Source organism: Mustela nigripes, chromosome 1 (assembly GCF_022355385.1).
Source record: "Mustela nigripes isolate SB6536 chromosome 1, MUSNIG.SB6536, whole genome shotgun sequence".
Lineage (NCBI taxonomy): Eukaryota > Metazoa > Chordata > Mammalia > Carnivora > Mustelidae > Mustela > Mustela nigripes.
This window is the reverse complement of record NC_081557.1, coordinates 50101607-50129028: the sequence shown is the minus strand read 5'-3', so window position 1 is coordinate 50129028 and position 27422 is coordinate 50101607. Positions and strand designations below refer to the sequence as shown.

Below are 27422 nucleotides of genomic sequence, written 5' to 3'. Positions count from 1 at the left end.
TTTGCCTCTGAAAATTTGTGCTATTGATAAGGTAACCTCCCTGTTTGTAGATCTCTAGGACATCTGTAGAGCAAGGGAGATTCCTTTTCTGCAGGATTGTGATTTCTGCAAGTTAACTATTTATCGTTTTATGGCAGTCAAGGGTGCCTGAGGAATGCTATACATATTACGGAGGGGAGCGGGTGGAGAGGGGGGTGGAAGGTGCCAGCTTTTGCTTTGTCCTCTGCCAGCCTCCTACTCCCCCATCACTTATATAATAACTTTTCATGATATATTTTAGTAAAAAATTATTTCAGTAATTTTTTAAAAAGAATTTATTTATTTATCTGACAGAGAGAGATCACAAGTAGGCAGAGAGGCAGGCAGAGAGAGAGAGGAGGAAGCAGGCTCCCCGCTGAGCAGAGATCCCAATGCGGGACTCGATCCCAGGACCCTGGGATCATGACCTGAGCCGAAGGCAGTGGCTTAACCCACTGAGCCACCCAGGCGCCCCTATTTCAGTAATTTTTAACGAGAGATAGTTGCGTAGTAATTAAACCACAGGCTCCGAAGTCAGACTGACCTGGGTTCAAATCTTTAAAAGGTGGATAATATTGATGCTGTTAGAAAGTGGGAGGAGAAGGAAGTAATTCTTTAATATTCTGAGTGCTTGGCTGAGACATCTTTGCAATAAAAAAACAGATTAATAAGAGGAAAAATACACAGGAGGTGGGGTGGAAGAATGAGAAACTCCTTGAAGTGGCCTCAGCCTCCACCTTAAATACCATTTCCAGCTAAATACAGTAGAAAGAAAGGTATGGGGGGAGGCCAATTTTGGGGGGTTACCAGGAAATGCCAACAAGGGTAAGGTTGTTATGCAGATTTAAGTGAGCTTTCTCCATTGATAAGATTCTTTTGTGAATCAAGGGGCCTGAGTGATGTAGTTGGTTAGGTGGCTGATTCTTGGTTTCACCTCATGTGGTAATCTCAGGGTCTGAGATCAAGCTCTGTGTCAGCCTCCATGCTGGGTGTGGAGTCTGCTTGAGCCTTCTCTCCATTTCCCTCTGCCCCCCACCCACACTCTCTCTCTCTCTCTCAAATAAATAAATATACCTTAAAAAAAAGATTCTCTTGTGATTCAGAGTCATCCTTCTTTTCCAGGTACACAGAGGGAGACACAAATGGAGGACTCCTTTATAAATACAAATTTCTCTCACAAAAGGGTAGCTTCTCTGGTTTTCAGAGCTTCTCCTATGTCTGCCATTTCTCAAAATAATTAGCTCAAAATAATCCTTTTGCCAAAGAGACATATTTTGGGGTGGCTTATTTTGCTCCCCTTCTATGCTCACCTCAAAGGGGTTGTCATGAGGAATAAATGAGCTAATACATGTAAAGCCCTTAACACTGATCATGACATGGGCACTCAACAAATGTAAGCTATTATCACTACAAGCGTACATTCACCTTGTTCATGTAACATTATATAGTGTACACATTCCATTCAAAAATAACTTTTTTCATTTTTTTTTAAAGACTTTCTTCATTCATTTGAGAGAGAGAGAGAAAGCACAAGCAGGTAGAGGAGCAGAGGGTAAAGGAGAAACAAACTCCCCACTGAGCAGGGAGCCCGATGTGGAGCTTGATCTCAGGACCCTAGGATCATGACTTGAGCCAAAGGCAAACACTTAACTGAGTCACCCAGGTGCCCCAAATGTAGCTTTGTTCTATTTATTTATTTATTTATTTGACAGAGAGAGATCACAAGTAGATGGAGAGGCAGGCAGAGAGAGAGAGGGAAGCAGGCTCCCTGCTGAGCAGAGAGCCCGATGCGGGACTCGATCCCAGGACCCTGAGATCATGACCTGAGCCGAAGGCAGCGGCTTAACCCACTGAGCCACCCCGGCGCCCTGTAGCTTTGTTCTTGATAAAATCTAATTTTATCTCATGAAAGAGCCCTTGAGTTATAAAAATATATAAAGTTGTATTTTAGTTCTCTTCATCTCAAAAGAATTTGAAAAGCTATAACCTTGAGTTAATAATCTGATGTTACCAATACAGTACTTAAGTATCCCTCTGTTAACTATTGAACAGAGTAACTAATGGTATTAAATAACTGCAAACAATCTATATGTCTAGGTCATCTGTGATATAGCTTTTAAGTAGAATGAAATGCAGCTATTAAAAATGTGGTCTCTATATACAAGAAAATAGTATTCAGCCTTAGGAAAGAAGGAAATTCTTGCCTGGATGGCTCAGTCAGTTAAGCATCTGCCTTTGGCACAGGTCATAGTCTTGCGGTTCTGGGATTGACCCCTGTGTCAGGCTCTGTATTCAGCATGGAGTCTGTTTCTCCTTCCCCCTCTCCCTCTGTGCATGCTCTCACTCTCTCAAATAAATAAATAAATAAATACAATCTTAAAAAAAAAAAAAAAAAACGGAAATTCTGACACATGCTACAACATAGATGAACTTTGAGGATATTATGCTAAATGAAATAAGCCAGTCACAAAAAGACAAATACTGTATGATTGCACTTATATGAAGTATCTAGAGGAACCAAATTTATAGAGACAGAAAGTAGAATGGTGGTTACCGGGGACTAAAGGAAGGGGGCAATTTAGAGTTGTTTGTTGGGTCCAGGGTTTCAGATTTGCAAGATGGAGAAATTCTGGGGATTGACTGCACAACAATGTGAATGTAGTTAATATAACCAAACTGTACACTTAGAGATGGTTAAGATGGTAAATTTATGTTGTGGGTTTTTTTTTTTTTTTTTAGATTTTAAAAATTTATTTGATAGAGATACAGTGAGAGAGGGAACACAAGCAGGGAGAGTGGGGAAGGGAGAAGCAGGCTTCCCACTGAGCAGGGAGCCCTATGCAGGGCTTGATCCAGGACCCTGGGATCATAAGCTGAGCCAAAGGTAGATGCCCAATGACTGAACCACCCAAGCTACCTACTGTTGTTTTTAAGAATCATGTATATATTTAAGAGAGAGAGGAAGAGAGCATAAGTGGGAGGGTCAGAGAGAGATGGAGAGAATCTCAAGCAGACTCCATACTCAGTGTGCAACCGCTCGAAGGGTTCAATCTCATGACCATAATAAGATCACGGCCAGAGCCTAAACCAAGAGTTGGACACTTAACCAAACGTGTCACCCAGGTGTCCCTAAGTTGTGTGTTTCTTTCCACAGTTAAAATATGCCATCTCCGGGGCTCCTGGGTGGCTCAGTGGGTTAAAGCCTCTGCGTTCGGCTCAGGTCATGGTCCCAGGGTCCTGGGATCGAGCCCCGCATCGGGCTCTCTGCTCAGCAGGGAGCCTGCTTCCTCCTCTCTCTCTGCCTGCCTTTCTGCCTACTTGTGATCTCTGTCTGTCAAATAAATAAATAAATAAATAAATCTTTTTAAAAAAATGCCATCTCTGAAGATGATATAAATGATATAAAAAGTCCCCCTGATGACAATGTAGAATAAAACAACCAGGATATGAAAATGTATAACAAATGTGAATGTGTAAACGCTATACCTCTTCTAAAGTGCTTGGAGCCCCTGGGTTTCAACAGAGCATTTCTTTTTCCTGTCTCTTATGTTTCATAGTGTGCTTATTGTTGCTTTTATCACTAAACATGAATGTTTTTAAAGGCTTTGTTTATTTGAGAGAGCAAGCACAAGCAGGGGGAGCAGCAGAGGGAGAGGGAGAAGCAGGCTCCCCGCTGAGCAGGGAGCCTGATGCAGGGCTTGATCCCAGAATCCTGGGATCATGACCCGAGCCAAGGCAGACATCTGACCAACTAAGCCACACAGGCACCCTGAAACATGAATTTTTAGCATGCAACAATGAAATGACCAGAAGGATATATGATTCTATCAGTTCATCATCATTCCTTGGCGCCCAGGGCAGGATGGCAGCCCACCTACACTGGGTTCTTTTCCCAGTTTGTCTGGAAAGCCCCTGTGTACTTCTGAACATGTGTAGCTCAAGGTCAAATGGCAGTGGCAAGGAGAGGTCATTACTATGCAGTGGGAATGTTTCAGGTTTAGTTCTTCCTTTGGCTCCCTCCTGCTACCTTTGTAGACTATAGGAAGGACTGAGCCTGGAGAACAAATTATATTTTTACTAGGGTTTTTATAGTTTCATGTTAAATTAATAATGAAATATACCAAAATAACACCACCTTCCAGTTATGTGGTTTTGCATGCTTTAAGATTTGAGGCACTTTAAGAAAGTTTATTTTCATTTATGTTTCTACCTTTCCTGGTAAGGGTGGGAATGAGTCATTTGTAAAATGACGACACTGAGGAGACCTGAGTTGCATTAGGGGTGAAAATCCTGAATTAGAACCGAGAACCTCTACATTCCTAGTCTGCTGCTCATTTCAATGAGTCTTATTGTCTACTGGTGGTAAGAGTATTTTACAGTTTTTTTTTTTTAAATCCATTTAATGATTTGGTCAAAGAAGATATCCTCAGTGTGGCTAATGCCTCCTTTCCTTTCTTTTTGTTTTATAGGCTGGCAATGTTTCCTGTGCCCTCAGCCTTTCCCGAGAGTTTCTTCTCTACAGTACGTAATGATAGACGATCAATGAGCCACGGCTCTGATTCACTGGGAAATCCCTTCTGCTCCTGGCCCTTAATCCCTGCAAGGAAAAGACAGCTATGTGTTTTTATTTCTCTAATATTATAATCCAAGCCACATTTCTAATTTTGGATTGAATCTTACTGATCAGTATATCAGGGGGAAATTTTTTGGTTTGTGGGAAAATGCTAAGGAGGTAACAGTCTGTCCCTTTCCTCTTCCACTTACAGCTGGGTGTACGTTAGTGCTGCTCCAGGAACAAGGCCAGGACTGGACGCACACGAAGTCAGTGAGAGCTGTGTGTGCAAGGGGACTGATTCCGCAGGATTATTTTGGCTGTTTTTTGGCTGTTTCCACAGAGATATCAGTTCTTCCCTTTAAGCCAGAGCTCGCTTGGCCATCAAGCACCCTGCTCTGTTAGTGCAGGGTTCAGCTTTGACCCTTCTCACACATCACATCACCAGAGTAGAACAGGAGCAAGAATTCCCAGCCTAGTTCTCTGCTTGGGTATTTTTAGGTAAAATTTTGGTGGAAGCTGGTTTCCCAGGCTTTCCTTTAATAAGATAGTGAGATACTAAAGTAAGTAAATAGTCACTGTGATATTTTAATATTTATAAAGTGTTTCACATAGGACTTCACAGTTGTATGTATTTATTGCTTTTTAATGAATCCATTTAGTAACATTATTCCATTCTGGAAACTGGGCAAACAGTAGGATGTGGAAGTAGCCATATGGTCTGGAGACATGTGGGCAATTACTACAGGCAAAATGATAACCCAGTCCTTCTTTCTTTCTTTTTTTTTAAGATTTTATTTATTTATTTGATAGAGATCACAGGTGGGCAGCGAGACAGGCAGAGACAGAGGAGGAAGCAGCTCACCGCTGAGCAGAGAGCCAGACACAGGGCTCAATCCCAGGACCCTGGGATCATGACCTGAGCCGAAGGCAAAGGCTCTAAGCCACTGAGCCACCCAGGCGCCCCAACCCAGCCCTTCTTTATTTCTTTATGTTTGGCTATTAAAATTTCTGCCTGTCCCAGAGAACCCAAACCATGTGCAGTTATAGGTGGAACAGGACAAAGCAAATTAAAATTACCAGTTCCATTTCTGGCCTTGTAGTATTTTCACTGGGGTTTGGGGGTCATTACTTCTATTCTCCTTAACTTCATTTTGCCTCTTGTTACAAAAAGGTTGGTAACTTTTTCCAGGGGTGTGGTGGTGGTGGTTAGAGGCACACTGAACTCCTCAGAGAACAATGCTTTGGGATCATTAGAACAATCCAGTTTGTCCTTCTGAGAGGCACTAAAACTCAGGCACAGAGGCTAGCAGGCCATGGGTAGCTGCCAGCCCATGGACCTCTTATAGTCACAGTGGGCACCAACAGGTGGGCACAGATAAGATACAAGACCCCAGGGGGAACCCAGGCTAGAACCAAAGCCTAGAACCCCTCCGTCTCACACTGCACTGCTCTATATGTAGGCCAGTTGGGAATTTTGAAGGATCTCATAGACTGGGAAATGGATTAGCTTTCACTGCTGTAGGGAAGAATAGGTTGGGTCTCTCTGCTTTAGGCTCTGGCTCTCTGGACTTCTCTTTCATGGCAGTTACGGGTTTCATTGTGAGTAGTTATTTACTGTAGCTTTTCTCCATTAGGCTCCAAACTCTGGGAGGTTAGCCTCTAACACAGTACCCAGTACCTTGTAGATTTTTACTGAAAATTTATTGAATGGGTAAATGAATAAAGGAAGGAAGGAAGGAATGAGTTAAGCTTCTTCCTAATACATAAAACTTACCATCACACTATAATAGAGCTGCCATCCTTATGATCCCTTGATCTAACAGTGTTAAGTACCACTTTCTTCCCCAAAGTCCTTTGCACCCTCAGATCTACTGGACCTATATCAATCTTTCTTAATACAGGTAATCTTCTGGGATTGAGGGCCTTATATCCTCCTGTGCACGGACACGGGAGCTTTTCAGGGTGGCCAGTGGCTGGTTGCATGTGACTGGGAAGCTATAGGAAACCTTGGCAGCACTCTCTGAGACCATTGTTTGTTAATCTGTATTATTCCCTGCTCTGATTTCTTCCAGGCCCAGATAATAAGAGGATGGCCAGGAATGTGTTGAAATATGAAAAACTTTTGGCAGAGAGCCCCAACCAGGTGGTAGCTGAGGCTGTCATCCAGAGGCCCAATGTTCCCCACCTGCAGACCAGAGACACCTACGAGGGGTTATGTCAGACCCTGGGATCCCAGGTAGGATTCCTCAGCAAAAGAGAAAGGGGGAATAGCTTACCCAGAGAAAGAGAAGGTAGCATTGGAATGATGTGAGGGGAGAAGGCTGATGGATTAGAAATGTAAAGCTCATTTGGACAGCATCAGAGGGACCACATTCTCAATCTCCCACATACCAGTTTTCTTATGCCATAGTTCCCTACATTGGCTTCTTCTCCTAAACCCTTCATCTCTTATACTGACTCTAGTTTTTCCTTCCAGCCTATTCACTACCAGATCCCTAGCCTTTACTGCTCCTATGAGACAAATTCAAGCCCCTACCTGCTGCTCCAGCCCATCCGGAAGGAGGTCATCCACTTGGAGCCCTACGTTGTTCTCTACCATGACTTCGTCAGTGACATGGAGGCTCAGAAGATTAGAGGGCTTGCAGAACCGTGGGTGAGTATCCCCAAAGCCTGCCTAGAACTTTGCTTTGTGTCATCACATGCCTGGAGTTCAGGAATGTGAAAGCAGTCAGCCTGAACAACTATACACTTTACCAGTCCAGGAATTCAAAATGCCAGCCATTCCATAAAACAAATCAATGGTGAAAAAAAATCACAGAAGTCATTGCTTTTGGAGGGAGGGGATTGGCTGGGGAAGGGGACAAAGGCATTTTCTGGGATGTTGAAAATGTGCTCTCAATATCTTGTTAGGGATGTGGAGTACATAGCTGTGTACATTTGTGAAAATTCAGCAAATGGTACACTTGAGATCTGTGCATATCATTATATGTAAATATAACCTAAAAAAGATCAAAAGGACCCCTCCTCCCCAAGTCAATCATTCCACATAATGGGTAGAAAAAAAATTTTTTTTTTTAATGGGGGAAGTGGTGGACAAGGAGTGATATCCTAGTGCAAATTTACAGAATTTCAGAGAGGAAAGATTATCTAGTTTAGCTAGATTATTTTGTTAAAGAGGAAACTGAGGCCCAGAGAGGGAAAGGGACCTGATGAAGGTCAGGCAGGTAGCTGGAGCCAAACCTGGAACTTAGTACATTGATGGCTGCTCTGTTATTCTGCCTTCTCGTATCGCCTTAGGCTAAGTTATGGTCAGTAACAAATAGCCCCCACATCTCAGACACAACAACACCAAAGTTTTGCTGCTTACTTACACTATGTGTCTGTCTTGGGCTGGCTGCAGTTGGAGGGGGGGGCAGGCAGAACAGTCTTCACTTGGAGACCCAGCCTGACAGAGCCGCCTGTATTTGGGACATCTCCAGTCTGACAAGAGACAAAGAGAGAGATGGCAAACTACCAGCTGTCTCCTAAAGCTTCTGCCTCTGCCCTATCTCATTGGTTGAGACAAAGCTTGGGACCACCACTGCAGTCAACAGGGAGAGTGTGTCTAATGCTCCTACAGGAAAGGCTCCTCGAGCTGCGGTGCCAACCTTGATGCCAAGGGGAAGAGGACATTTAATCCTTGCCCAGGAAGGATGGCAGATATTTAGAAAAATAACACACCGACCTTATCAGTATAAGCATGCTGCCTCTTTAGATGGCTGTTTCAGAATTCCTTATGTCATCATGCCCTTGAGGGTGCCCTGTTTATCCAAGTGGTCGTTTGGTCACTTGTCAACAGAACTGAGCCTGCTGTGTGCCAGACACTGTACCAAGTGCGGGACATTTGCAGAGATATACTACTGGCCCTTTTCCTGTAGGAGCTCACAGCATAATGGGGGAAAACAGATATTTACAGTCCGCGGTGCTAGGCGCCCTAGCAGAGATGTGTGCAGGGAGCCATGCGTGCTATGGTGGCAACAAAAAGTGAGCCTTCCTGTGAGGGAAAGGCAGATGGGTAAAGAGCAGATGGGAAGGAGGGAAAAACAGAGAAGGCTTCCCGGTGGATGTGAAATTCATCAGAGTAACAGGGTGGCAAAGGGTATGGGAGGAAGACGAAACAATACATGCAAAGACCCCACATGCGGTGTGTTCAGAGAACAGGGTGCAGGTTGCTGGCGCAAGCGTGCAAGGGCTGGGGCGGGAGGTGATCGGAGATGAGGATAAATGGGGAGACACAGTCAGGAAGTGTCATAAATACTGTGCTGGGGAGCTTGGATTTTATCCCGGAGGCAGCAGGGAGCTCTTGGACAGTTAAAACAGGAGATTGGCATGATCAGGCCTGTTTGTTTTAAGGAAGATTCTGACAGCAGACATGGATTGGAGGGACAAGAGTAGCAATAGTCATCTCATCCAGGAGCCCCTCCAATGAGGTCTGGAATCCTTGTGCAATTTTTGAGAGCATTAAGTTCCACTGGTCAATTGGAACAAAATATCTTCAACAGCTTTGGCATCTCAGTGAGCCAGTGGTAGTATTTGGCCAGCAGCTACTTTTTTCCTTAGAACAACTCTGTTGTCTTGGTAGCAGGACAGGCAGCCCACCCCGCAGTCCATCGGGGCCAGGTCGTCTATTTGGCAGGCAAAGACTTTGTCACTCTCCCTCTGCCCAGAAGCTGATGTGGAGACGTTGATCTCTGTCTGGTCTTGGGCTTTGCCGGGAATAAGCCTCGGCTCCAAGGGTGGGGTTGCCGCATGGAAACTAAATTCAACCCAAGCCACTGAAGCCTCCTCTCCTGAGGCTTGAATTTATTCCATCTGCTTCCCATCCCAAACACTGCTCTCTTGTCACTTCTCCCTCTATCCACATCCCACCCATTCTTAAAGACTCAAGGGAAGCCTCATGCCTGTCTTTGCCCACTAGCCCTGTCACTCTCCACTTTCGTGGGTTCTTTCAGTAGGAACATGTTTTTTCAGAGCGCTTCTTGGGGCCACATATGATAACCTCTCTCTTTTTTGAACTCAAAGCTTTTGTCACAAGTTGTCTGGTATTTAATTTTTTTATTTATTCTACCATTTTTGTGTTGTCTTGTATCACTAGCTATTTCAAGAGTTAGCATCCTGTCTCCTCAACTAGATTATAATCTAGGAGGGATCATAGGCCGTCCTTGAAATGCCTCACCCTGTATTACGCCCATTGCAGCCAGAGTACTGTTTAAAAGGTTGCATCTGACAACATCAAGCCCTTGCTTTAAATCCTTGAATGTTATAAAGCTTCTTGACCTGCTGCTGTTGGCCCCTCCACACTTGTGCACTTGATGCCCCAGACACATTGAACAACTTGGATCTCAATGAACGGGGCATACTTCCCTCAACCTCTGTGCACACTCTTCTCTCTGCCTAAATAACTCTCCCCTTGGCCTCTTTTCACCTGTTTGATTCCATTTGTCTTTAGGGTATCCTGGGAAACCTTCCTGTCCCTCATAAGGGACGAGATGTTCCTTCTTAATATTCTCTTAGTGGCCTGGACTTGTCCATTATGGCTCTATTACATGACTTATGTCTGCTCCATATGTTGTGTTTCCAGTGCCCAGCATGGTACTCAGCACAGAGAACAACCAGTAGATATTTGTCCCTGGAAGTGAATGACTTGCTGGTGTACAATAAATAAGGGTTAAAGGAGTTAAGTCTTTATTTTTTTATTTTGATTATTTGAACTTATTTTTTTTAATTTTTTATTTTTTATATACATATATTTTTATCCCCAGGGGTACAGGTCTGTGAATTGCCAGGTTTACACACTTCACAGCACTCACCAAAGCACATACCCTCCCCAATGTCCATAACCCCACCCCCCTTCTCCTAACCCCCCTCCCCCCAGCAACCCTCAGTTTGTTTTGTGAGATTAAGAGTCACTTATGGTTTGTCTCCCTCCCAATTCCATCTTGTTTCATTTTAAAGGAGTTAAGTCTTAATGGGGACAAGGATGGAATGGAGATTCCCTAAGATTTTTCTTTAAACCACTGATGTTACCCTAGCAGAAGGTAAGGTAGCAATTCCTCTAAGAACCTCTCCTCTCTCCTCTGCGAGGGGTTCAGGGGAGGATGCTGAGTGAAGGACTAGACAGAGGCATTATCAGTCGCCTAATGATTCCCTGCATCCTGATAGTATAGGAGGATAGGCTGAAAGGAACTCCTGAGAAGGTGGTGTTCACATGCTGCATTTTATAGCTGGGGAAACAGGTTCAAGGAAACAAAGAGACTTTTCCAAATTTGTCTACCTGGTTTAGCAGCAGGAATAGTAATATGGATAGATGCTTCCAAGAAGGGAAAGGGTGTGTGTCTTGTGCAGTTCGTTGCCTCATGCTCTGCTCTGACAGCATGTGAAGCTCCAGGGCTGGGTCATTAAGCACAGGACTCTGGTTCAATCATTCATTCATTTGCTCCATTCACCAATATTGAGCTCCTACCCCCTGCTAGGCTTCTAGGGACATAGCACTGATAAAAGACTTGCTCTCTTGGAGCTGACATTTTGATGACAGATGCAGAAGCAGACACATCCTTATGTAAATCTTTCTCTTTCTGTATCTGGTACAGCACCTTTGCAGTTAGGAGCCACTGCATTTAAAAAGAATTTAAAATTCATATCTAGACATTCAGAATAAAATTGAAACATTTAGCGATATTGGTTACATTGAACCTGTTCGGGATTTTTTCCCCCACATAATCAGGGAGGTTGCAGCAAAACAGATTTTGATTCTTTGTAAGGAAGGGTTTTGTCGGAATTGTTCAGGGGAGTGGGCTACACCTGAGGGTGGAGAGTTTTTCCTCATTGGAGGTGTTCAGTTAACATGACAAACACTAAGTGCTTACTCTAGGCCAGGCCCTGTGCCACTAGGATACAAAGATGAGTGAGAAGCAGTCCCTGTTCTGACAGAACTCAGTCTCAGATGCAGAAGGGATTCAAATACCACTTTATTTTAGTTCAGCAAGCAAGGTTATTTTCAAGTCAGATTTTTTGGTCACTTACTAGCTTTTGTTTTTGAGATCAATAGCTATCACTAAATTAGTAGCATGTGCAAAACATTTTAAATTAGGGAGGAACTGGCAATTGTTAGATTTACTTTGAAGAGAGGGGCATGTCTGTGGAAATAATGGAGCCCTTCCCTTCACATCATAACTTATACTTTCTCTTATGGCCTCTGTTTCAGCTACAGAGATCTGTGGTGGCGTCAGGGGAAAAGCAGTTGCCAGTGGAGTACCGCATCAGCAAAAGGTAAGAGGGCTCCTTCCTTGACAGGGACTCTGGTCATACTTGCTGCCTGCCCTTGGGCCTGTGGCACAGCTGACTGAAGGTCAGCAACAGCCATTCAGAGATGCTGCTAGAGAACCCATAGTTCATGTTTATGTCTGCACATTCTCGTTGAGAGGAAGAAATTTCCACTCCCTTCACCCAAGGCTATTTCACAGGTTGTTATAGGGTCTGCGGACTTAATAAGGAGGCCCTTAGGGAAAGACTTGACAAAGCTTCTATGCTGGCATCCAGAATTAGGTGTGTAGATGTACTCCTCACCAGGATTGCTTTTCCAGAGAATTCAGTTCTATTCCCATTTGGAATTTGACTTTATAAGGTTCCATTCCCGCCTCCTGACTCATATTCAAAGCATGACTTGCCAACATTCAGGCAAGAAGGGAGGCTGGAATCTCTGGACCTGATGGTTTCTAGAGGCAGATTCAGCTGTGAGAGCCCAGCTTTATTCTCTCCGCTCAGCTCCTGCTCCCACCCCCCTACAGTCCTTGATTTGTATTGTAAAGACAGGACTTATGATCAGTAAGAGGATGAGTCCCCATCAGAGCCATGGGAGACAGTGACAACAGCATCCTTGGGGAGAGGCCAGACCTGAGGATGAGTGGATAGTTTTGTTTTCTGGGAGGTGAAGTGAATAATGAAAGCTTTGATTCAGAATCATTTGGCTTAACCTTAAACTTCTTTGGTCTGGTACATTTAGTGACCTTGTATACTAGGAGATATAGGAAGGTCCAGAGAAAATCTGACCTTCTGCTTAGATTCGTTCTTTTTCTTTTCTTTTCTTTCTTTTTTATTTTTTAAAGATTATTTATTTATTCATTTGACAGACAGATCACAATTAAGCAGAGAGACAGGCAGAGAGAGAGGAGGGGAAGCAGGCTCTTCACTCAGCAGAGAGCCTGATGTGGGGCTCGATCCCAGGACCCTGGGATCATGACCTGAGCCGAAGGCAGAGGCTTTAACCCACTGAGCCACCCATGCGCCCCTAGATTCATTGCTTTTAACGGAGTAGGTGGTATTATTTTCTTTACTTTTCAGGTGAAGAACCCTAGACCCCCACTGCCTCCTCTTTTTTCCCTGTCATCTCTCTGTATCCCTTTGAATTTTGGTTCTGTCTTCACAACTTCACTGGAACTGGTCTTCAGAGGTCACCAGTGAACTTGTCACCAAATCACTTTCCTGCCCATGAACCTTCACTTACTATCTACCACCCACAAAGACCAGTTTTATGACCACGGCATCCTCAGCTTTTTACATTATGTCCTGAACGTACTTTTCCAGCCTTGTCTCCTTTTACTTCTTTCATAGACAAAATGCTCCCACACTTGTACAGACTGAATATTGTTATACCTCCATGTCTGTGCTTATGCTCTTTCTTCAGCCTGCCTGCCTTCCTTTCTTCCTTCCTTCCATCCTTCTTTCCGGCAGTTGATACAACTCATTCATTCACAGACATAGTCCTTTCTGGCATCAAATCATTGATGCTACAACCCATGGTGTGTTTTAGTGCCTGGCTGAAGGACACCGTTGACCCCCTGCTGGTGAACCTTGACCATCGCATTGGTGCCCTCACGGGACTTGATGTCCAGCCTCCCTATGCAGAGTATCTCCAGGTGGTGAATTATGGAATTGGTGGTCACTATGAACCTCACTTTGACCATGCTACGGTAACTATGGGGTCAGTGATCAATCTCCTGTGGTCGGGAGCCAGGGTATTATTTATATCTCTAAGGCAGAGCCCTTATAATGCTCTCAGGGAATAGCAAGTGAAATCTTAGAACAAAGGCTCTTGTTCCAGGAAGGTCTGAAAACCTTGGTTTCAAGTTGATTGCTGCTGACTCATTTCCTTTTGGGTCACCAGCCCCCCTTTCTAAAATTTGCTAGTGCGAAGAAGAATGTGGCCTGTCATGGAGTCTTCTGTCTCACTTCACCCAGGGACTTCCCAGTGAAGCTTGTCCTTCTTCCAGTCACTTTCTTTTTCTCATCATCTCAACTGCTCATCATTGCTAATGTGTGCTTAGCAAATAATTTTTGAGGATTTAAAGATCTCCCCAAAATTGATCTGTAGATTCAACCCAAACTTTATCAAAATTACTGGAGTCTTATTTTTATAGAAATTAATAAGCTGATCCTAAAATGTATATGGAAATGCAGAGGACCCAGGACAGCCAAAATTTTGAAAAACAACAAAGTTGGAGGACACACACTACTTGATTTCAAAATGTAATATAGATCTACAGTAATCAGGGCCATGTGGTATTGCTATAAGGATAGATACATAGGTCCAGAAATAAAACACAAAGTCCAGAAATAAACTCACACATTTATGGTTGATTGATTTTTGACAAAGGTGCTGAGGAAATTCAGTGAGGAAAAGATAACCTTTTCAACAAATGGTGCTGGGACAATTGGATACCTACTTGCAAAATAACAATAACAACCTTAGACCTTTACCTCATACCATATGCAAAAGTTAACAAAGCATGATCCACAAAAGAAAAACAAAAAGTGCTAACTTGGACCTCATCAAAATTAAAATTCTTTTCTTTTCTTTTTAAAAAGATTTTATTTATTTGGGGCGCCTGGGTGCCTCAGTCGTTAAGCATCTGCCTTCGACCTAGGTCATGGTCCCAAGGTCCTGGGATTGAGCCCTATATTGGACTCCCTGCTCGGTGGGAAGCCTGCTTCTCCCTCTCCTACTCCCCCTGCTTGTGTTCCCTCTCTCACTATCTCTTTCTCTGTGTCAAATAAATAAATAAAATCTTTTTTAAAAAAAGATTTTATTTATTTTTCAGAGAGCGAGCGAGCGAGCGCACACAAGCATGGGGAGCAGCAGGCAGAGGGAGAAGCTAAACAAGGAGTCTGATGCAGGACTTGATCCCAGAACCCTGGGATCATGACCTGAGAAGAAGGCAGCCACTAACCAACTGAGTCACCCAGGTGTCCCTAAAATTAGTTGCCTTTCAAAAACACCATTAAGAAATGAAAAAAGAAGCCACTAACTAGAAGAAAACATTTACAAATCCTGTATCTGATAAGGGACTTGTATCCAAAATATATAAAGAACTTATAATTTAATAATAAGACAATTCAGGGATGCCTGGGTGGCTCAGCAGGTTAAGTGTCTGCCTTTGGCTCAGGTTATGATCTCAGGGTCCTGGGATGGAGCTCTGCTTTGTCAGGCTCCATGCTCAGCAGGTGAGCTCCATGCTCATTAGGGAAATAGAAATTAAAACCACAATGAGATAGAAACCACATTTATATTACAGTGGCTAAAATAAAGATCATATCAAGTGTTGGTGGAGATGTGGAGGAACTTGAACTTTCATACATTGCTGATACATCATACATCATACATCATACATTGCTGATGGGAATCTGAGATGGTACAGGTACTCTGAAAAATAGTTTGACAGGTTTTTTTTTTTTTAAGATTTTATTTATTTGAGAGATAGAGACCATGAGCAGGATGGAGGGCCAGAAGGAGAGGGAGAAGCAGACTCCCTGCTGAGCAGGGAGCCTGACAAAACAGGGCTCCATCTCAGGACCTGGGATCATGATCTGAGCTGAAGGTAGATGTGTAAGCAACTGAGCCACCCAGGTGCCCCAGTTTGGCAGTTTCTTAAAAAGTTAACATACACCTACATATAATGCAGTCATTCCACTCCTAAGTATTTTACCCAAGGGAAAAGGAAATAGGGGCACCTGGGTGGCTCAGTGGGTTAAGCCTCTGCCCTTGGCTCAGGTCATGATCTCAGGGTCCTGGGATCGAGCTCTCTGCATTGGGCTCTCTGCTCAGTGGGTAGCCTGCTTCCCTCTCACTCTCTGCCTGCCTTTCTGTCTACTTGTGATCTTTGTCTGTCAAATAAGTAAATAAACTCTTTATAAAAAAAAAAAGAGAGAGAAAGAAAAGGAAATATATGTCCACACAAACACTTGTACAAGAATGTTTATAACAGATTTATTGGTAATAGTTAAGAATTATAAACAATCCAAGTGCTCATCAACAGATGGATAAACAAATTTTTCTATATCTACAGAATGGAATACTACTTAGCAATAAAAAGGAATAAACTACTGTTGATACATCCAATGATACAGATGAACCATAAAAACTTTATGCTAAGGGAAAGAAGCCAAACAAAAAAAGACTACATATTTTATGATTCTGTTTATATGAAATTTCTAGAAAAGGCAAGACACAGAAAGGACATCAGTGATTGCGTGGGGTTGAGGGTAGGATGAAGACTGACTACAAACTGACATGGGGGAACTTTTTAAGCTGAGGCAAGTGTTCTAAAATTGGATTGTGGGAAGGCTGCACAACCATTGAAATTTACTAAAGCTCGCTAAAAAATACTCTTACAGTGGGTGAATTTTATATGTAAATTATATCTCAGTTAAACTGTTCTATGACAGAAGAGTGTGTCTCTAGCAAATAATTGGGAACTCTAGTATTACAACTTAATGTTCTTATAGAATAATTATCTGCAATACTGTATCTACTAATTCCTTTATTTCACTGAACATGAAGTTAACCTTATATAGTATTTCACAACTGACAAACAATTCTTTTTTTTCCTAAAGATTTTATTTATTTCACAGAGAGAGAGTGAGAGATCACAAGTAGGCAGGCAGAGAGGGGGAAGCAGATTCCCCGCCAAGCCGAGAGCCTGATGTGGGGCTCCATCCCAGGACCCTGATATCATGACCTGAGCCGAAGGCAGAGGCTTAACCCTGTGAGCCACCCAGGCGGCCCTGACAAACCATTCTGTTTGATTGGTATAGTTGACCCTTGAACAACATGAGCCAACCCCTTGCACAGTCAAGAATTTAATATATAACTTTTGACTCCCCAAAATTTAACTACTCATAGCCTACTGTTGACTAAAAGCCTTATCAATAACATAAACATGTATTGATTAACATATTTTGTGTATGTTTAGTATATGGTAATCTTACAATAAGGTAAGCTAGATAAAAGAAAATGTTACTAAGAAAATCACAAGGAGAACACATTTACAGTACTCATTGGAAAAAAACCTGCATACAAATGGACCTGCACAGTTTAAACCCATCTTAATCAAGGAGCAACTGTATACAATTCACTTAAATGAGTATCTAATAAATTAGTAAAAGAATAAAAGGTAAGTGAACACCTGCCAGCAAGGGTATGGCTCAAGGCTATCTCCCATCTGTGACCTCCCCATTTTTCTCCCTGTATTATGTTGGAATCCTGACTATCACTGTGGTGCCATCTGCATAAAATAATGATATGTTCTACTTTTGTCTCAGTCGCCAACCAGCCCCCTGTACAGAATGAAGTCTGGGAACCGAGTTGCAACATTTATGATCTATGTGAGTCTTGCTTTGGATGATTAGAGTTTCTTATTTAATGACTATACTGCTTTTATTTTACGGTTTTCAAAGCAATAGCAGACACTGATTTTACCTGATACACCACAAAAATCTCTGAGATTTGTGACTTTCATACAGCATTATTATTAGGCCCTATAGGAGATAAATAGAAGTCAGATATCCTGCTCTCTAAGAGCTTACAGTGCATAGACTTAAATATGAACTTGTCATAGGCAGTGATTAGGATGGGAAGTAGAGTTACACTGAGGCCTGGAGTTCTTAGGGCCTGACCAACACAGGAAGGGGATGTGAGTCTCTCTCTCTTTGAGGTCGCACAAAGGAGAGAGCTAAGATTGCAGGAGGGAAAACAGGGATGTCTACGGAGAAATTCAGTAAGTGTTGCTGTTTTAGTGTAGTTAAAATTCTCTCTCCTATTTCCCCATAAAATTTGCATTATACCCCCTTAACAAATAAACTGGCTTCCTCTCCTAATTTCTGACCTGATCCTAGGAATTGAACCTAGTTGCTGTTATCTCACCTACTCACTTCCTCGCAGATCACATAGGTTTACTTCATTCTTTATGGGCCAGTCATAATTTCAGTCATCTGTCACTTAAATTATAAGAGGTGTATGTGTGACTGTTAACTGTTAACTGTTAATAGACGGGCTCTACGTAACACCAGAAGTCCTGCTTTCAGGCTTATTAGAATAGCATACCCCTAATCTCTTTTCTCAGTATGGGAATAGCATTCCTTCCTTCCTCAGTGCTGTGTTGTCTCCACAGTGCAGCTTTATGGTCTATAATGCTGGCCATGCTTTATGGTCTATAATGCTGGTGATCCCATTGTAGTTCTTCCTGTGACTTGGTTTTATACTTCTTGCCGAACCAGAAGGCTGCCACTTCCAGTGGTATCTGGCCTCAGGTGGTCATTCTGGATGTTCTGATCAGGCATAGAGGGACGTCAGCTCTCCAGGTAGGGGGCATGTCCTATATCAGCAGCTGGTTGCATCTCTGTCTGATGACTCAAGACAGCATGGGAAGTCACAGGCAGTGAAGAATATTGGTATCAAGCAAAGAAAAGGACATGTAGGGGCCAGTATCTTTCTTTTCTTTACCTCCCTAATATCTCCTACCACTGGTTCCCTGGTTACCAAGGCCCAGTTACTATGGTAAGGGTAGCATGGACAAGAGCCCTGCAATTTTAAATGGCAAAATGCAAGTGTGTGTATGTGGACGGAGGTGAGTATACACACGTGTGTGTGTATGTACATTTGAGGATAAGCATTTGTGATAGTGGAATGGAATATACTTAGGGTTAGTTGGCCTAATTCTGGTTCTGCCACTTAATATGCGGCTCCAGCACAAAACACTTCAATTTCTTTGAGCTTGTTTTCTTGTCCTGCACCTCCTCATTGGGTTGTTATGAGAATCTGATAAGATAATTTAAAGGGACATCACCCTGTAAAGTTTTATCCACTAGGTTTTGATCATTGCATCCCACCAGCAGGTATAGGACTCCTTAAAGGGCCATTGGCATCGAGAGGCCTAGGAAGTTCTAGTTTATCCCAGTTCTTTCATTTTCAGATTGAGGTAAAGACCGTTACAAACATTTCTAATGGCAAACATTAAGGTTTTTGGAGAATCTAAGAGTAATACTGTAGGGAGAAAATAATCTATAAGATGGGCAGAGGACTGAGCTGAAATCAAGTTAGTAATTTTTTGTTCAAATTGGAGATAAGATCAGCGCCAGTACAAAAGAGTGAAAGGTTTACTTCTACTCCACTGATCTCACAATCCTGCCCAGGGGCTTCATAGCACACAGGTCCGATTCTCTTTTTAATTTGTTTCATAAGTCATTCCTTCCTGCCACACTGCAAAACCACATGTAAAGGAATGCAGGAAAGTGCAGGCTCCCCCTGTGGATCTTGCTTACACCCATAGTTGCTGACAACAGTGGTTAGAATGGAATCGTCCCTGTTAGTTACCTGAACACAAGGAGCAAACTGTTGCTGTCATCAACCTTCCCAAGGGACTACAGGGGAAGCCATGAAATGCAAAAAATCACCACTGCTACTTCCAGGTTCTGAATCACCATGTCAGTTCCGCTTCCTCTACCAAGTGCCAACCTCCTAACTCCTACCACGTGAATGTGGTGGGATCCACAAACGTTCTGATAGACAGGGTGAGATAAGACTGGCTCTGTCATGCTGCACTGCTGGTGAGAAAATAACTTAGCATTATGTATCAAAAGTATTTAATGTATGCATACACTCTTGACTCAGTAATACTGATCGTCCAGACTCTTTCTTATGAGAACAGTGTAAAATGAAGGAAAAAAAAAGATTTTACTCACTAAGAGTTACTAATAATAGCAAGCTTTTGGAAATAACCTGAATGTTCAAGGGTACAGCATAAAGATTGTGAGCAGGGAGTCTAGTTAGCATTGGCTCGGTTCAAATCGGGCTCAGTCACAGAAGAGTGATGTGACGTTTTGTTAAGTACTTAATCTCTCCTAAGACTCAGTTTCCTCTCTGTAAAATGTGAACTGTAACAGTGATGATTCTAACTTAAAGGACTGTTGTGATGAATAAGTAAGATAATATACCTCTAAGGACTTAGTAGAATGTCTAGCATATAGGCAGTGCTGAATAAATGCCCTTTATTAGTATATAAATTACAACAATGCCTTTTTTCTCGATATGATGAACAATATTTGTATTTTCCCATATTTTTTTAAATATATTTCTTTGAAAATCAGAAAAAAACCCTTCATATTAAGAGAACATATCTAAAATTCTAGAATGTACCAGTGGTGAAACTCCTTAGCTGAGGTTACCTAGAGTGGAATGACTGGTCTGGGAAACATGCCAAAGCTACAATCCGTGGTTCCTACAAGGCCAACTTTGAAAACTAATTGTAATATAAACAGTGCTCTGTAAGCCACAGACATGATCCATTAGTGGGCTGTGAAATTAATTTAGTGGATGTGGCCTGCATTTAAGAAATTTGAACTAGAATAGAATAAAATAATATGGAAAATAATGAAGGGTATCTTGTGTAGTAAGAATGTCTTATGAAACTTGTACTTGGGGGGGTGTGTGTGTCTTGGGTTGTGATATAAACTGGATTTCTTCCTGAGGGTCTCAAATTGACCTACTCAATTTGACCTACTGTAGCCCTCAATAAGGATATTAGCTAGAAGGATAAAGAAAGGAATAGTTCCTAAAGGCTGTCCTCTTGTGGCCCTATAGGCAAACATTGATGCCATGGAGTAGGCTCCCTTAATTCCTAAATTGGAGTGATCATCTTTCAACAAGTATTTCTCCTGGAACTAGATAGGGGAACACAGGTAGGATTCAATGCAGAAATGAGATCAGATGTCAAATTAGGCAGGGTTGGATAGTCAGGGGCTATTTCAATGCTGGATCTTTGGCATTGTAGCTGAGCTCCGTGGAAGCTGGAGGAGCCACTGCCTTCATCTATGCCAACTTTAGCGTGCCTGTGGTCAAGGTGAGTGGGGGTCTGGTCCCTGCATATGGTGGTTGTAAGAGTGCAGAACTAACACCTGAGCTTCCGTGCTGTTTGTGCTTGCAAGCTTCTTCCTGGGAGGAAGAATACAAAGATATTTTCCACCTGATTCTCAAAATCAAAGATAATTCCTCAGTTTAGATGACCACACTTTACTTGTGCTTCTATTTTTAAAATTTTATCACTATTTATATTACAAGGAGATGATTACATGTATGCCTTCTCTATTATGATAGAACTCCTCAAAGGTAAGAACTCTCTTTTAGTGACCCTTGGATCCTCTAGAACAACTGGTCCCCTCAGGCATTCATTCAGTAAACATTGAGGTCTGAAAACACTGAGGGAGAGGAAGACTCATGGTTCTTGTCCTCCAGGGGCTCACAGAGAAGTTAACAGGCAGTAACAACATTCTTTCCTTGCAGAAAGAGCTGTGAGGTCATGTGAGGCACAGAGGAGGGCTGTGTGATAAAGAGGTTTCATTTCCCCCCAATTTGAGACCCATCAAGCTCTCTCAAAGCCTTTACCTAATTCAGGAATGAAATGAAGATATAGAAATGAAACTGTGCCTATGAAGCACTTAGCACAGGGCCGGGCACATCATAAACATTGCCTAAGTAAATGCAGGGATCTAGGAATTCTCAGGGAATTTAAACTTGGGAATGCAGAAGCTGTCAGTGCCTCCTGGAAGGCTCTTCCTTACCTTGGGCTTTGACTGCTTCTAATGGCCAAGGTTAAACTAAGTCTGTAGCAGTTGTGGGGGTGGGGGCGGGGGAAGCCGTGCATAGGAGGAAAAAGGACATACAGGATTTGTCAAAACACCTGGGTTTGAGTTTTGACTTTGCGCCTTCTTAGCTGCATTACTTAAAGCCCTGAAGCCTCAACTTCCTTGCTGGTAAAGTTGGGAGTATGATAAAGCCTGCTTCCTGGGGGTGTTATTAGTAAGTGCCTGAGGATGCTTAAGCATGTGAATTAAGTTCTTATTTGTATAAGGAATAGTTTATTCCACTTTGCGATTTTTGCTGAGGGCCTCTCCTCTGGGATCCAATGACATCACGTGTTCACCTCTCTCCTGCCACTTGCCACACTGTCCTGTCCTGCTCTGTTTTTATGTCTATCTTCCTAGAAGACTGTGGGCCCCTGAGAACAGAAGTGGATATGATTTGTCTTTGTATCCTTAGGGCCTAGAGGAGAGTAGGCCCTCAATAAATGATGCATTCATGGGAGAATGGCAACTTATGCCATTTTGTGCCATGTTATGCATGCTTTGTCCCCAATCTGCATGGATAGCTTTCTCATTTAATGAAATGCATGCATTTGTCTTTAGTCATAGTCATGTACTTCTGAAGGATTAAAATTCTGGGCTGACCCTCTCTGGGGTGGGCTCTTTTGTTTTCAGAATGCAGCACTGTTTTGGTGGAATCTGCATAGGAGTGGTGAAGAGGATGGTGACACACTTCATGCTGGTTGTCCTGTCCTGGTGGGAGATAAGTGGGGTAAGGCCTGCCTTTCTGGGCATGAGAATGGGGGAGGGGTTCAGAGTAAAGTCAAATAGGAGATGGATGGAAAATAGTATAGCCCTGTCATTCCAGAAACTTCATTATGTGCTACTTAATATTGAGATGATCAAATTTGGCTTAGTTGCCCCCCACAGAATGGGAAGCTCTAACAGAGCAGGTGTCAATGAAAGTTTATTGACCTGATCAGATAGGCCTTGATTTCTGAGCACAGCTGAGGAGGAAAATGGACCTGCGCTCCAGTCCTCTAACCCAGGGAGAGAACTATCAAGCCACTATGTGTCCCATTTAGTGCCTCCCCTTGAGGAGATGGTCAAACAAAGAAGAGAAATAAATAACCAGCAGATGTATTTATGTCATATATGTGTCCAAAAGCACTTAGTTAAGACAGAAAAAGAAGTTGATCACAGACTCTCATGCTGAGATGGATATTGCCAACAGAAGCCACTGCTTTTTTCTCATTGCACCATGGGGAGGGTAGACTTTTAGGAGCTACATATGTAGTATGAAGAGTGAGAGACCTTAGTACCCAAGTTTTGAAAATTAGTCTGTAGGAGACAGGACCTGTCAGAGACTTTTTCTAGGGGACAATATCCCCTTTGCTATTTCTCTGTGCTAGAAGCACCATCTTGTAAACTGTTGTAGGGCTGGGACTAGCGTGAGGCAAGTGAGTTGCCCAGGGTGCCAAATGTAAGTGACCCTTTCCCCTGACCCTGTGAGTGAGCATTGCTGCTTGTTGTCTGCTCTGTTGAGCCTGTTCTCTTCTTCTTCCCCATTCTCTCCCAGTGGCCAACAAGTGGATACATGAGTATGGACAGGAATTCCGCAGACCCTGCAGCTCAAGCCCTAAAGACTAAAATGTTGGCAGAGAGAAGCTGGTGGAGTCCTGTGACTTTCCAGAAAAGCCAGAAGCCAAAGGCATGCCTAGGAGAGGAGAAAGGAGAGCTACCTTCTGGAAGAGGACCTTGTCAGCATTGCTTGTTTCTTACAAAAGGAGGTGGTCTGTACCAGGGAATATCTGAGAATTCTTCTCAAACCATCAGTCAGAGTAGATGGGCAATACAAAGAAGGGGTTGAGGCCAGAGGGAGAAGTTTTGGGGACTCAGACACTCTATGATGGAAACGGAATATAGCAACGGTCCCTGGGGTTTGATCAATGGAGTTTTTGCCACTTTGAGCCTTGACTACAGCAGCGCAGAAGTGGCAATGAGGACACCTGAAGGAGGGGGCTAGCCTAACTTCCATGGCTTTCTGCCCTCCCCACTGACTTCTCTTGAAGACTGAGCTGGGACTGACTGTCTCTGTAGGGTGTACCTCATAGGATTTTTTTTCAAGCAGAATGAAACTTTCTTTTTTTATATGATGATTTTTAATTACAGCCATTAAAAACATTTATAAATCATTTTTCACAACCAAGAGTATTCTTAGAGGATAACATTGAGTAATATGTATATATATATGTGAAACTGTATTTTTCTAAATTTATGCTATAATTTCAACTTGGCTCACCTCTCACCATTCCCCTCTCATTATATTCCAGACACATGACATTCTTTCTATTCCTACAGCCACTGTGCTCATCGCCATCAGCATCATTCCCACCTTTCAGGTCTTTGCATTTGCTGCTCCCTTATATTCCCCCCATGCCCAAGCTCTTTTCATTATCCCACTCTGGGCTCAATGTTGCTTCAGACCTCTCTTCCCTGATCATCCAACCCGCCAGCAATATTCTTTCATGTTACCTGATTTTCTTTTCTTTTCTTTTTTTTTTAAGATTTTATTTATTTGACAGAGAGAAATCACAAGTAGACGGAGAGGCAGGCAGAGAGAGAGGGAAGCAGGCTCCCTGCTGAGCAGAGAGCCCGATGCGGGACTTGATCCCAGGACCCTGAGATCATGACCTGAGCCGAAGGCAGCGGCTTAACCCACTGAGCCACCCAGGCGCCCCTGATTTTATTTTCTTCATTACACATTTCTCAAGTTGAAATTACTCTAGTCATTTGTGGACAGTTGTCCTTCCTGCAGGGTGAGTGCTTTAAGGACCCACTATACTTTGTCCATGCTTCTATAATAGCCCCATTGCACTGAATTTCAGTATTTGTTTCTTTGCCTGGCTGCCTGCATTAGATTCTGTACTCCTTCTTCCTCTTGGTATCCCCAGAAGGAGGTCTGGTTCAAATAAGTAGGCATTCAGCAAATATTTTTGGATAAATGAATAAAAAGGCATCTTTTGAGCTACACTTTGGAGGACTGGTAGAATTTTTACAGGTAGAGTCTAATGAGGAGAAGCATTTCCCGGCAGGACTTGCATGAGCTAAGGCTGTATTGATAAGTGACTGTAATGTTTGAGCACTTGTGCACTTGAGCACATTCCCGGCAACTTGGCTCAGATTCCCCAACAGGGGCGGAGTATGTGTCTCACTCACAAAGGCACACAGTTAAAGGACTGGGTGGTTGGATGCTGTGTTGTCTCTGCCCTGTCCCTGCACCATGCATTTCAGCATTTCTGCCTCCCAGAGCTTGTGGCCCCTAAGGAAAGGGTTCTGATGTGCCAATATCCAGCTTCCTCCAGGGCCTCAATGAGCACCTGGTCACATCTTCAGTATTTCTGCTGAGTGTGTCAAGATTCTGGGAATCCTCTCACTAAATGATGCAATTTTGTCATGCAGGGGAGGGAATTTTACCCCTACCGTTCTGTATTCTTAGCTGAGGCCTCTGTAATAAAAGATTAACAAGAGAAAAACAAGTTTATGAACATAGGTGAGAAGTATGATAGTTTGTGATGAAGTCTGTCTAGGTGTGGTGTCTACTTGGAGTCTTCTGTGATAAGAGTTCTGTGATAAGAGTTCATCTTTCTCAGTTGCAGAAATCCGCAAATCTCCAGGGAGGAAATTTATGACAACTGGCTTCCTTTTGGAGGATCTGTCTTTATGCAGATAAGGGGAGTTCAGAGAAAGCCACTCCCTGCATTTGCTGTTTTTCAAGTGCCTACAGCCCAAAATAATGAATGTGCCAGAGTGGCATGGTCTGCTACTCTCAGTCACATACTGAGGCTCCAGAGGACTGAGGCTCCAGAGGACTGGGTCTGAAACAAAAAGCTACTGTCTGAGCAACACAGCTCCCCTTCTTTACTGCTGCAGACATCAGAGCTGGGCCTTCTCCAAATTGCAGGGTCGGTCTCAGCTAATAGCAGCAACAGTAAACTTGGGAAGTTTACCATTCTAGGGGCACTCTTCTAAGGGCTTATATGTATTAATGATTTAATGTTCATCCCAACCCTATGAGGTTGATACAGTCTTATGCCCATTTTATAGATATGGAGGCAGAGGAGCAGTTAAGTAGCTTGCTCAAGTCCCACAGTCTGGCTCTGTCCGATCCTTGTGCTTTGAACCACTACTTCTGCATTGTCTGACATGTGGCCATTATCACACATCCTGATCAGGTGACTGAGGCCCAAGAACTGTCGCCAATAAGTGCTTACTGAGCATTTCCTAGGGGCAGGCTTAGGCCGAGGCATTGCTATAGAGGTGTTGAGAGGTGTAGGATGCAGTTCCTGGGAGCTGATGGTCAGTAGGGAGATGAGGCAAATGCATCCAGTGTTAAATGGAAGTTAAGCACAATGTGAAAAAATTGCATGCAGTAAGAGAGGAATTATTGAATGCTGCAGTCCAGAGCTAAAGGGATCGCTGTGGCTTGGGATAGCCTCATTTGTTTATCCAAAACACATAGCCAAGGTGCTGACTCAGTGCCAAGCCCTTGCAGGCACCAGGGATGGAGAGAATTAGATGTTGACCCTGCCCAGATCCTCAAATCATCATAAGACAGTATAGTCACAGGTGGAAACAGGGACATAGCACTGAGAAGCTCCTCAGAGGCTTTATGGGAAGGAGAGACTGACCAAGTCTTAAAGATGCTGAGGGTGTGGAGAAGCTTGGGAGGAAGGGCAGAGCTGTGCAAACAGGGGGAATGCCTGTCCCTAGAGCTATGAATAGTACCACCTTAATTCTGGTCAGTCTGTCAGTTTTCTTTCTTTTTTAAAAGATTTTATTTATGGGGTGCCTGGGTGACTCAGTGGATTAAAGCCTCTGCCTTCGGCTCGGGTCATGATCCCAGGGTCCTGAGATCGAGCCCCGTGTCGAGCCTGCTTCCCTTCCTCTCTCTCTGCCTGCCTCTCTGCCTACTTGTGATCTCCGTCTGTCAAATAAATAAAATCTTTAAGACTTTAAAGAAGAGCAGGCATTATGGAAAGCAAGGTCTGGAATGGTTAGTGGCTTAGTGGCTTGCCAGGGGTTACATAGGAGAGCCTGGCCTGAGGCCTGGTCTGTCTCCTTCACCAATGCTCTTTCCATTCAGTGGTTATCAACAGTACGTCCCTCCATTGTACCACACTGCAGAGTGGAAAGGCCTTATTCTTTTATATTTGCACCAGCCTCCATGCCCTCAGAAACTCTGACTAGTCCTGCTAGAAAGTTGTATGCTTTTGGGCCCCAACAGTGCTTAGTGGGTAGGTAGCTAATTCAGGATAAGACTGACTGTGGTCTGGAACACTGCTTGTTTGTAATTTTCTTTCTTTCTTGCACTTTTCTTCAGTCTTTTTTCTAACAGCCTTGTCCAAGTGGGCTGTTGTATCACTCCAACAAGTCTCACTCCAGAGAATCTACTTTAAAGTAAAAGACTATTATCATTATCACTAGTGACCACAATCTGGCCATGCACTGTAGGCCAGGCGCTGGGCTAAGAACTTAGGTGTACTTGTCTCCTTCAGTGCTTACAGTGAGATAGGGACAGGTATCTCCATTCTGCAGAAGAGAAGAAGCTGAGGCAGAGAACGTGCCTGAGGTTACATAGCTATAAAGTGGCGGAAACAGAATTCAAATCCAAATCTGTCTCCAAAGATCTGAACTAGCCCTCTGTTGCCTGCACTAATGTTACTTTGCTCTTGTTTGCTTCTATTGGCAGTAATATCTTTGGAGTCAGTAATTTTTGAGGAGTCTCCAACACCTTCCCAGGTGTTGAGAGGTCTATCCTTTCTGCCTCTAATGCCTAATGGTTAGGAGTCCTATCAGATACAGGTATTTGTTGACTCCAGAAATGAATCACCTCAAT

General features: G+C 43.2%; 1 protein-coding gene across 7 annotated transcripts in view; it reads left to right on the top strand.

Moving 5' to 3' along the window:
* The window catches only part of P4HA3 (prolyl 4-hydroxylase subunit alpha 3), a 40862-nt gene extending 15174 nt beyond the window's left edge, over window positions 1–25688 (top strand). For 3 of the 7 annotated variants that reach the window (XM_059410579.1, XM_059410573.1, XM_059410619.1), the window contains 9 exons: window positions 4488–4539; window positions 6646–6809; window positions 7050–7226; window positions 11817–11881; window positions 13422–13581; window positions 17210–17272; window positions 20716–20784; window positions 22199–22295; window positions 23103–23266. In XM_059410579.1, the coding sequence (XP_059266562.1) occupies window positions 4488–4539; window positions 6646–6809; window positions 7050–7226; window positions 11817–11881; window positions 13422–13581; window positions 17210–17272; window positions 20716–20784; window positions 22199–22295; window positions 23103–23173 (918 nt within the window). In that variant the 3' untranslated portion in view covers window positions 23174–23266. Of the gene's footprint in view, window positions 1–4487; window positions 4540–6645; window positions 6810–7049; window positions 7227–11816; window positions 11882–13421; window positions 13593–17209; window positions 17273–20715; window positions 20785–22198; window positions 22296–23102 lie in introns of those variants that run through there. The other 4 variants (XM_059410628.1, XM_059410589.1, XM_059410609.1 and 1 more) reach the window with 4 other exon arrangements.
* The last annotated feature ends 1734 nt before the right edge of the window (window positions 25689–27422 follow it).